This window comes from Brassica napus, chromosome A7 (assembly GCF_020379485.1).
Source record: "Brassica napus cultivar Da-Ae chromosome A7, Da-Ae, whole genome shotgun sequence".
Lineage (NCBI taxonomy): Eukaryota > Viridiplantae > Streptophyta > Magnoliopsida > Brassicales > Brassicaceae > Brassica > Brassica napus.
Window position 1 is genome coordinate 20429678 of NC_063440.1, and position 12567 is coordinate 20442244.

General features: G+C 30.7%; 1 protein-coding gene across 1 annotated transcript; it reads right to left on the reverse strand.

Moving 5' to 3' along the window:
- Positions 1 to 1263: 1263 nt before the first annotated feature.
- LOC106430138 (transcription factor MYB106) lies at positions 1264 to 4992 on the reverse strand. The gene is made up of 3 exons (XM_013870914.3): positions 4630 to 4992; positions 3628 to 3757; positions 1264 to 2081 (listed from the first exon to the last, which is right to left on the reverse strand). Exons 1-3 carry the CDS (start codon positions 4760 to 4762, stop codon positions 1550 to 1552), a joined length of 795 nt encoding a protein of 264 aa, XP_013726368.1. The 5' UTR covers positions 4763 to 4992; the 3' UTR covers positions 1264 to 1549.
- Positions 4993 to 12567: the final 7575 nt, after the last annotated feature.

Consider the following 12567-nt stretch of genomic DNA (forward strand, 5'->3'; position numbering starts at 1 on the left):
TGGCAGTGTAAGCCAATGTATGAGCTCGTTTCAAAGATTTCTGGACATGACAATTGGATTTGTATTTTTTTTTTCTTTTGGAACGCAACAATTGGATTTGTATTTTTTTTTTTTTTGTCGTCAACAATTGGATTTGTATAGATAGCGAATCTTCCACGTCTATAAACATAAACCGAGACTGTCAGAATAGTATGACGAGACGTATCGGGTTGATCTGTTTTGTGATTTCTAACCTCAGCTTTTTTCAGCTGAACCAGAAGAAAAAGGGTAGAAAAATCGAAAAGTTTTCTAACAAAAAACGAAAAAGAACGGTTGGCTTGAAAATAACAAAATTTCAAGGGAATAAAAATTAGGTCGCCACTATTACGAAAGGATGTGAAACCAGATATGACATTGCAGAGCCCACGGAATCAAATAATTTAAGATTAAAAAACTATTAATTGGAAAACTGAATGCAAGAAAATGAGCACAAATAATTATATTCACCATGTCTACAGATAATTCAGATCTTCAATCATAAGAGTTTTAAAACAGTGTTTTCTTCTTGTCCTCTTACTTACTCTTCTTGTTCAGGATTCAATGTTTAGACTATATAACATTTAAGTCTACAGAAAAATAATCATACGAAGTTTGGTAAAATATAGTATTAATTATTAAATAGTCCAACAAGTATGGACCAGCGACGCGGAAGCTAGTCCCACGATGATAAATTTGCGACACGCGTTATAAAGATTTTCCGCAATTATCGTATCAAAGAAGTGGAAACTATTTAGCAGTACTCGTAGTCTGGCATAAATTGTGTCAACACCAAAACACAGAGCTCAAAGATTCAAGCAGAACATGCAAGAACCTATACATTGAATCATATGAAATGAAAATGATTACCCCCTTTGTAGTAGCTTAACTTTTTATTGGAAGCATACAATCACAGTGAAAATGTCTAATAGAGTTTTCGCAAGACGTTAAACACGATTAATAAAAGCAGTAAACAAAAATATGCTTAGTTCAATTTCAGATTTAACATGGCTATAGTCAAGTGATGTAACATAATATATACGTTCAATAGGACACCCATTTTACACTTTTTTTTTTTGTCAAACCACCCATTTTACACTTTAAACTTTTAGATTATTGAAGTAGCATATTTAACCATGAAACTCAAATGAGATCTGGTGTTTAGATGTTTGATATTTTGATAGATTCACATGATATTATCGTTTTCAAAAAATGTGTTTGGGATCATGTACAGTCTACACATAATAATAAAGTTTCAACAACAAACCATTTTGATAAAACAGTCAATTAAGTAATATAGTACTACATAGGCTTCTTTCATTCAAATGGCATGAAATCCCTCCTCAGATAGGCATGTAGGGCTGTAAGCATGTGCAAGAGATAGAGAGAGGTAATCGAACAAAAAAAGAGACAGTCCAAACTCAGAATTATTGACCATATATGCATGTCATTTATAGTAATAAACTACTAAAGGCACTTGGTTTTTTCAGGAGTCTCTTTCTCTCATTCGTCACTGATACCAAAAGAAAGAGATTCAAGATAAATCTTGTCCAAGAGAGGGAATTTCGAGGAAAAGGTCAAATTGGTCATCAACCTCAAGACCGAAATCAGATTGGTACATATCGTAAGGCTCGGAAAGCAACTCATATAACGACGTCGTACTGATCAGATTATCGTCACTCTCCATGAAACAACCATTAACTTCCTCCTCCTCTTCCTTGCTGCTTATCATCAAGGCATCTTCTTTAACAGCTTGTCTTGGTTCTGATAATATCACACTCTTGATCCTATCGAATCCCTGTTTTCTGGAGGAGATTCCCGCAGCAAGCCTGTTAAGTAGACGTGCGGAGCTTGTGGAGGAAAATGAGGAAGAAGTAGTAGAAGAAGAAGGGGTCAGTGTTGGAGAGGACGTCGTTGAGGAGGAATTAGCTTTCACGTTGACGACAGGCTCATGGGTCATGGGATCGATTCCACTTCTAACGAGTCTTTTCTTAAGACATGAGTTCCAATGATTCTTTATGTCATTGTCTGTTCTGTTTGGCATTTCCTTTGCTATTGCTGCCCACCTTATGTAATATGCATAATTATTTTCACAAAAAAAAATTATGTTAAGCAAAATAAATTTTATGCATAATCATCAGTTTAATTATGAATATAACATGATTATTGATTTATTTAATGTGGCAAGATTAATGTGCACTGGTTTGCATTTAATCACAAATTATATGATAATCCGCACGCATGCGCAGAGTGAATTTTTTATACTAATGTTTGTTCATTAAATTGTTTTAACATTTCGAAACACTACATTTTTTATCGATTGTAAAATGACGAATACAAATGTTGATCTCTTAAATCAATGTATCATTGTTGTTGAAGAATTAACGTATTACCGCTCATTTTAATTATTTTTAAGACTTTATATGCACACAAAAATTAAGTTTTACGGCTAACATAAATCACCAAAACCAGATTGGCAACCTCAATTATAAAATGACTAAAGAGAACTAAGTTTTCTGCTCTCGATTTTTTTACTTTTGATTCTCCACAAGTGATTTCATTTTCTACCTCTATAAAATTGTGATTTCGTTCTCATTTATATTTCACTAATATGAGTTTAGTTTCTTTTTTTTAACTTATGTCGTGAATTCGGTAAATTACATTAGTGTTAGTTTAAAAAGATGGACATCTGTGAAAATTAGTTCCAAACCAGATACATATCCAAGAATCAAATTTTTGAAGAAAATTACCGACAAATAGTTTAAATATCTTATTCTTGCTATTATAATAGCTAGATATAGGGTATTAGGAAGAAATAAATTTTAGACAAATGATCAAATTTCTCATTCTTCGAACAAACTCAAAAAGAGGTGATTGAAATCTTGACATGATATTTCAGTAAAAGCTTTTTAAAATAAAAATCAAGACTAAATTATTTAATCTGAATGAAAATATATATATAGTGCTTCCAATATTAAAAATCACTTCAATTTGAAGAAGTGTATTTTTTGTGATTGTCATGATCAAATAACATATTAAAAACCACCTATTTAAAAAATAATTTGTATACATAAAAGTATATATATTAGAGTAAACACATAAATCAGAACCAATATTTTTTTATATTTAAAATCATATTTTTGATAAAGAAATCAAAAAAAATTATTTTATTTACATTATATGATATATAATTAAACTTTAGTGATATTTACATATATATATATATATAATATGTTTTAATAAAAATATTTATGGTTGACACTTTCTACTCATATAATTTTATTAACATTTGTATATTTGCTGTAACAAATATTTTAACCGTTAATCAAAAAACTTTTAATGTGAGATTTTTGAATGCAAATTTCAAAACTAAAATATTAAATCTCAATAATTTTTCAATGAAAATTTTGAAATTAATCATATTAGATAATTCCGTAGCTTTTATTTACGGAAGTAATTGAAAATATTTTTTTGTATACTATTAATCAATTTGATAGTTAGTTTACCAACTTATTTTCAAAAAAATTTAAAAATTATCATAGTCATGACACGTGGATACAAAAATATATAGTAATGAATGATCTATGATTAATATATAGAGGATTTAATCACCTGTTACCAAGAAGGGAATGAAATTTGATGATATCTTCTTCCTCCTGAGGAGTGAACTTGCCTCTTTTAATTCCCGGCCTCAAATAATTTAACCACCTTAATCTACAACTCTTTCCACATCTTTGCAGACCTTTTTTCATTTTGAGAAAGAAAATAATATATATCAGAAAATGAGGGGAGATGATTACTTTAATATAGTGGCAAACAAAGAACTTACAAAAGAAAAATATAAACTTTTTCATCCATCAGACAAAAAGGAGAAAACGCAATCACATAAACTTTCTGATTTTGTAAATTAGGCTATAAATATTTCTAATATCTATTACTTTACACTCTTGAAGACTGAATAATAATAATAATATATCATGATAAAAAGTAATCAGGATAATACTTGGCTTTCATGGGTTCTTTTTTTTTTTTGTGAAATGGCTTTCATGGGTTCACATATTGCATTATGGGTGATATATCATCACATCGACCCAATCTGGTTGAAGGTCCAACAAGTTTATCAATATAATAATCTAATAAATCTCATCTACACAATAATTTTGTAAAATGGGTTACAAACATCTTTACGGTGAATTAAATTTCATGTGCTCTCTCTCTCACACACTAATAATACACTCCAAAAAGAATAGAAAACTTTTAAAAATCTCTATATATTTTAAAATAATAAAATCCGTATATATATATATATATTTCCAAATATGTTTCTTTTTGTCACAAAAATCTTTTAAAATATATGTATATATGGATTTTTGTTGATAATCTCTTACTCTAGTGAAATGGATAGCTGATAAAAAAAATCTCTTCAGACGATGGAATATGATCAATGATTGAGAAAATTTAGAACCAACAAAAAATAATCAAAACATACTCAAAAGAAAATCTCTGGTCCGATAGAAACTGGAATTTAGAGATCCTAGCTTTGAAAGAGACACAAACATATGTGGTCCATACACAATGTATGCATATGTATAGAGTGTAAGTATAGATTTATACCGGCTCTCTTAGGCATAGCACGCCAGTCCCCAAGACCGTATTCGTTGATGTAAGCGACGAGCATCCTGTCTTCTTCCGCCGTCCACTCTCCTTTTTTCAAACCCTCGTCGTCGTACCAAGTCGTCCTCCCCATTTTATTTCCGGTAAACTAATCAGATCCCGTCACGTATCACTTCTCTCAGGTCAATTCTAGCCCAACGTGAAGTAAGATGATGATGGTGATGACTGAGCTTGAGAACAAGTGAATTATTGATTACTCTTACTATTTATTTATTTATTCAAGAGACTTTAAATATATATGTGAGGCTCTATGACACTCTCGCTTAATATAGAAGTAGAATGGTCTTTTCTAGAGTGAGTCTATGTATATATATAATAGTCCCTCATTTTTGCTTTTGCTCTTTTAAAATTATTTTCAGCTGTTGAATACATATATTTTTATCTTGATGCTGAAATATCTTTTTCAATTTTACTCGTTGATATGTTGTTTTCAATTAGTATAAGTATTCGGAATATGTAAACATGATTTTTCCAAGAGGTTAACTCACACATATAGCGCATTCAAAGCACGTGATGCAAATCACTATTCCCAAAGAATAACGCTAGGTTCCTCATTTTTTTTTATAGCATGATCCTTTAAATCTTGAATATTATTATTTCATACCTAAATAATATTTTAAAATAATACAAAAATAAATATGATATTCCATAAGAGATTATTTAATAATTTTACATAAAAATTGCATAAAATAATAAAAATAGCAAACTAAACATAAAAATATAAAATAAATATAACATAAAATAAGTGATTTAATAATCTGGTCAATCATTTTTGGAACTGTCGTATTGTCCAAATAATGAAAATGTCCAATTTTAAAATATTTCTTTCCCAATTAAAAATTCATGGATAAAAACTCATTATTCATTATGAAATGCTTCAGTCGAATATTTGTGAGAAAAAATATTTTAATACTTATTATTGAACCAAAATATTTTATCTTATATATATTTATGATTTATTGTACTTCTGATAAAAATGTTCAATTTAAATAAATTATATTGTGTGGATGTTTTATAAACATAAGATACTAACGGTTAATTTATAATTTTTTTTGTAAATCAAAGGTGTTTGTAACAATTATTAATTAAATAAATAAAATTATTTTAAAATATTTATTTTTGGAGTAGAAACTGGAATAATACATTAGAGTAAAACTTTACCTGGAAATTTTAGAGATGTTCTAAATTCCGATCAGCCTATCTCTGTACCTGAAAATTTAATAGATTAACAAATTGCTTAGTTTATTTTGATTATTTATTTAGGACAGAACTGCCTTTGATTATCTTTTACTCGTCCTGCAATTTCCCCATCGTTTGCTAATACATCTTTGAATATGTGTGAAGGACGACTTTTTTTGAATATGTGTGAAGGACGACTAATATAAATATTTTGGGGGTTGATATTGTCTTTCAATTTTGAGCGATACCGTCTAAACCACTTGTACTTTATTTTCCACAAGTCGGTTAATACCATACTTTAGTTTTCTGATCTTTGTTATTGACTTTGATATCAAAAGTCTTTGCAAACACCAAACTGATATTCCTTTTTTTTTTTTTGATCAAACACCAAACTGATATTCAAGACTACCATATATCTATATTTATTTGCATAAGATTTACCCCTCAATAAAGGAATTCATAATGATTTTATAAAATCATGTTTACAGTTGTATCCCAAAACACTTGGTTACAGCAAAAAAAAAAAACATATTGGTACGAAACATAATTTGACGGTTATCTGTCTAATAGCCTCAGAAAAGCAAAGCCGACCTAGCATCATAAAGGTTTTGTTCGTGATATCAGCATCCAGACTATGTAACTCACTGAATTTATCTTTAGAGGTTCGAGATACATGAAATAAAAATTTGCTAAACATTACACTTATCCAAGTTTAACTTTATACTTCTAGAAACTGATAAAATATAGCTATGCAAATTATTGTTAAACTATGAAAAGAAAGTTGTTGTGCTCGCAGAACCGGAGTCCATATATGTAGTTATGTACCCGACTACTGACATGGTACAAAACCTTAGACCATGCGTATGTTCGTTAATCCGTTTTCACATAGCTCATTCATTTGGTTTTTTCCATCTCTCTAAAATTTTATCATTGTTTTGTTGTTTTCACCAAACAGAAGTATAGGTATACCATGCTGCTAACCAAATTCTCATGATTTCTTATAGTCTATTCCGATTTCACCTTTTGTTTTCGTTTTAAAATGTTTGACGGGTATTTATGGCATCACCTTTTGTTTTCGTTTTAAAATGTTTGACGGGTATTTGGCGAATGCCATAATTTATCTTATCGACAGATTGGTAGACATGGTTTACCTTAGGTGCGAAAACCACTAGTCCTGCAATCTTCAAATGTCCGTCTACTAGACAAGTCAAAGCTCTCTTGCCTATCCTCAGAAGCTTTGTGAACACTTTTGAGTGGACTAGGCTAGAAGAAGAAGCTTGGAGATAGCAAATACACGAGAGGAGAATGAAGTGACTAGGTGGGAAACTTCTGAGGACAAAGCTCCTCACCGATCCATTACTCATGTGTGTCATTTTGATAGTTCTTGGGTCTTGCCATATGTTGCCATGTTGGATCCCCATAATAGATTCATATGCATTGAGACCTTCAAATATGGAAATTTTCAGCTAGACTTGAAGGGGTCATGACGATGGTTATCTCCTTTACAAAATCTTTTATAGTTCTCGACCAAATTTTCTGAATTGTATAAATAACTTCGATATTGATATTCCAAAATTATCACATGTGACATGTCTATTATTTGTTGTGTACAATTTACACCTTGGTAGACAAATCAGCTTATTTTTACAAAATTCAAAACTTGTAGAAACAACCATTTACCATTTTATTACATTTACAACTAATTTTCAAAGGAACTTGTCTCTTATGTTTTATACCATACTATTCACTTGTTTAGTTGCTCAAGCACGACAGGGAATAAAGTACGTCCGAGTGAATGCACACACATTTGGTAAGTACTCCATTTGTTTACAGTAATAGCTGCTTTCAGATTTTATAAATTTATAGAAAATGTTAGTAATGATTCTTCTATTTAATCTCTATTTAAACCAATAACTTAATTTGAAAACTGAAAAATATGAAACATTTAGAAATATATTTTTTTCTCAATAACATTTGTCAATGAAAATTGAAAAACAGAAGGAATATTAAATATGCTACCATTATGAAGATAGCATAACTAATAACAGTAACACTTTTCTTTTCTTTTCAAAAATAAAATAAAGAACTAATAACAGTAACAAACTATTGAAAACAGCATAATATGTGTGGCTACGGGCTAGTTTTTTTTTTTTTTTTTGGTAAAATGTTAAATTGATTATACCAAATTTTCTGTTTTTGACAGAGATTACATGAGAATACAAGTAGCAGAGAAATTTAAAAACAATCTAAACACCAGTGCTAAACTCAACAAACTAAGCAAAGTAAAAGACTAGAAACAAGGTTAGTAGAGATGGAAACCAACGAAGCAAGCTCGAACCAAGGGAAATGGTAAGAACCGCACGACAAACAGGTTGCCACGAGAAGAAGAGAGATGGGTGCCCTCAAACCCTGATGCTACAACTTCCTACAGCTTCCGGAGCGCCTACAGAACACTCACCACCCCAAGAATCACAAGCACAAACATACAAACCAGCACGAGATCAACATACCCTGGCGGCACGAGGCAGAGAAACCATCCGACGATGCCGTCGTTCGGTCGAGACTTAGAGATTGCCGCCTCCAAACCTCTTAACCGGGACCGTTACACCCGTTGAACTGAGAGCTCATATAGAGCAAGCAGACCGGACAGGACCCCCACCTCCAGAGCAGCTTCACCGAGTGAGAGAGCAGCCTGAGCGCCCAACTGAAGACCTGTCTCCAACCAACCAATACTCCATTGCTTCGACCGAAGCTAAGAAACGATGAGCAACCGCACAAAGGAGAGAAGGATAGCGACGGTGAACGCCACACCACCGGAGAATCCAAGCTTTGAGGAGAGCAAACCCGCAAGACACCTCGAACACGAGGCTGAGTTAACACATCTCCACGCGCCGCCACCGGAGCTGGCTCCTAGCAGGAGAGGAAACTCACCTGCTACGGGCTAGTTAACCTTTAACCTTTCTTTTGTGAGGTGTGCGGCGGCAACTATTCCAAAAAATGAATTTATTACATTCACATTTTGTTTTTAATTTTGATTATAATTTCATAATTTTTAAAATGGCAAAATAAAAGAAAATGTCAAGAATGAAAAATGGTCCCTTCACTGCCAAAATATACACTGACCCTCTTTCGAGTCCTCACTTGATTTGTGAACCTCTTTTTCTTGGATTTTGTATCGACGTGGTTCGTAGATTTTATATGATCTTTAGTTTTTTTTTAAACTAATTATACACTATTTTAATAATACGAATATGGAATTCTGTCTTTTGTGTGCTCGATACTCGCTTCATTTCTTTCAGACAAAACCATTAACGTTGCTGAAAGTGATGACTTGTTCTTTTATGAAATGCACAAGGAAAAATATCAATGAGCATGATGTTATTCCTACCTCGATTTAAAATCTAATGAAATATCTTTGAATTCAAATTACTTAACAGACCAAAACTCGTCTACCATTAGACCATCATTGTGTAGTAAAATTTTAGTATTGTTTTAATATTTTGTTTGCGTATATATTCGGATGGTAAATGTGTTTATTTGTCGGAATTAAACGTTAATATTCGTGGGCCACACGGTTTCTTCTGACTCATATCTTTATGTGACTGAATTCAATTCACGATGGTTGTTTAGTCTACAAACTCTACTAGTCTGTGTAGCTCTCGAATCCGCGTTTCTAAAACGCGCATTTCTCTTGGACACTTATGCTTATAATTGTGTACTTTTTTCTCTGTGATTTTTATACTCAAATGCTAATTCTTTGTTGCGATATCATTTTTAATATATCATGTTTATATTGTTAGGGATGACATGCATTTCTGAGTGACTCAACCATATTATGTAGGATTTTATATTGGCGTATACAACCAATTACATCACCTCTAGTTTAGTAGTTTATAGTTTTTCATTTTACGTAGTCCATAACCTACTATTGACAAAATAATATTTCTTTTTTGGTAAATTTTGACAAAATAATATGTTAACCAGTGCATACGTTGAGCAATTCTTGCTTTTAACAGGGCTTTTAATTTTTTTTTGTCACAAACAGGGCTTTTAATTACCCAATGAAACTATAAAACAAACTCAAATACATATACCGTCATAGGGGTGGGCATTTTACCCGATATCCGAAGTGGCATCCGAACCCGATCCGAAAAAACCGAACCGAAATCCGAACCGAAGTAGCAAAATACCCGAACGGGTATTGAATAAGGAGAGATTGGATACCCGAACCCGAACGGATAATACCCGAACCCGAATGGATATCCGAAGATAACCGAACATATGTATAATTAACCTTATGTTTCTAGTTTATATCTCTCATTTTATATAAAATATTTATATTGATACTACACATAATTTAAGTTCATATGATATACATACAATTCCGGAAAAAATGATTTGCTACTCACTTAAAATGCATGTCAAGTTTTTTATTTCAAAAATTAACAAAAAGTTATATCCAAAATTAAAAAAAAAACTAAATTAGTGTCTTTTTAGTTTTAAAATGTTATGTCCAAATCTATTAACCATTCAATCTATTAAAAATAAAAAATTAGTTAACTAAAAGTTATATTTTTAAATACAATAAACTTGAGAAATAAAAATTTTAATATTTTTTTTCAAAATCTAAATATCCGAACCCGATCCGAAATAACCGAATCCGAACTAAAAATACCCGAACCCGACCCGAAGTACAGAAATACCCGAACGGGTTCTAGACCTCTATACCGAAATACCCGAAAATCCGAAATACCCGACCCGAACCCGAACGGATACCCGAACCCCTATACCGTCAGATGATATTGCGTCACGGTGCCATACTTAAACACATACTCGCAGTCACTGGCAGATGTACACTAACCAAGGAGGTGGCACTTGCCACCATGAAAATTTCAAAATTATATGATATATCCAAATTTTAATTATTTTCCTCTACTAAATATTAATCTTTCTGTTTCTTAATACGTTATGTTTTAGAAGGTTTTTGATGTTTCAAATTATTTGATGTTTGGACATTTCAATGTTCAATGTTTACTTTAACTTTCTTAAAAACTGTTCAACCAATAGTATTTTACTGTTTTTTTATGATTGGTTAAATTAGTTATAAATTATATTTTAATAATAATGTTAAATTAGTTATAAATTATATTTTAATAATAATTTTTTTAAAAGTAATTTTTTTAATTTGTGTGCTTTTAGTCATGACATCAAGTATTATGAGTGAAGTATTTTTAGCTATATTTTTAAAGTTTATGTATGATCTGACTCAAAAAAAAGAATAATTCTTCATCCGCTACTGCTCCAATACCAACAATAATAAAATGAGATGGTCATGACTGTGAGCGTTTAAATCTTTATAAATAATTTCCTTTGAGTCTGTTTTATATATGTATTTTAAAAAAATCGGAATTTATTTATTATCTAGGTTTTTGAAGGTATAAATTTACTTATTGTATGGGTTGTAGGATATGTAATGTCATTCTACCTTTTTTTTTGTTATGAAAAAGTGATATGGTGATTTTAATTGTTAGATCTTTTTCTTACCTTTAAAATAATCAATATATGTTTAGTTAAATCATTTTCAATTTAAATAACTTTACAATAACTAAGAATATGCCAATCATTTTAATCATTTTTAACCCACTTAAAATATGTCTAAGCGACACTTTTGTGAAATAGAGAAAATATATTGAATAATTACGTTTGAGTATCTAAAAATCCAGGGTGCTTATTCTTTGAGTTTTATCATATATCAGAAATATTTGATATAAATCCATTTCATACGATTAAACTCAGCTACATGTTATCATAAAATGATAATAAACAACTTTATAAAAAAGTCATGTTATCATAAAATGATAATAAACAACTTTATAAAAAAGTGACTTATCTTAATATGCCTACAGAAAAAGCGATTTATCTTAATATGTTTACAGAAAAATTGATATCATGGTCTGGTGCATGGCCGGTATTTGGCAAAGCCAAATAAAACATTCGTCTCAGTTTTTTTTTATCAGAACTTACATAGACAAATCAAATATTTCTGATATATTTACTAAATTTTCTACATCCCGAAATTTTTTTTATTGAAATATTTATCAAATCGTCTTTTCTAATATATTTACTAAATCGTTGATATATTTACTAAATCTTTCCTAAATTTATAATAAAAAAGTTTTTATTGAAATATTTCCTAAATTATCTACAACCTTTAAAATCTCAGAACCAGCCCTGGTCGGGTGTTCACAGCACACATATTCACGATTAACTATATTTATTACATTTATGATGGACAGTCTTTGTTTTTTGTTTTTTTCTTTAACACCGATGGACAGTCTTTGTAATACTCAAACCTACAATGGAAAGCTCTACTTGATTTCACTAAATTTTTACATCAATCAATCTGCATAAACTACATCAAACAATTATGTTCAAACTGAACTTTCAACCTAATATTAAAGCATTAAACCTTTTAACCATTAAATCAAAGGCTTCTACAAGTCAGAGTCAATCCAAGTCCCCTGAAAATCTCTATTTCATAGACTAGAAAAAAGAAGAAAAGCAAAAAATATTGTTTCAAACTCCCACACGAACATTGGTTAAAATGAAATGGTACATGTTTATTAATTACATTTCCCAGGTGCTTAAATAACTTGTTTCCTAACACAGGCTTTGAAAAACAGATGGATTCTTTTTTGT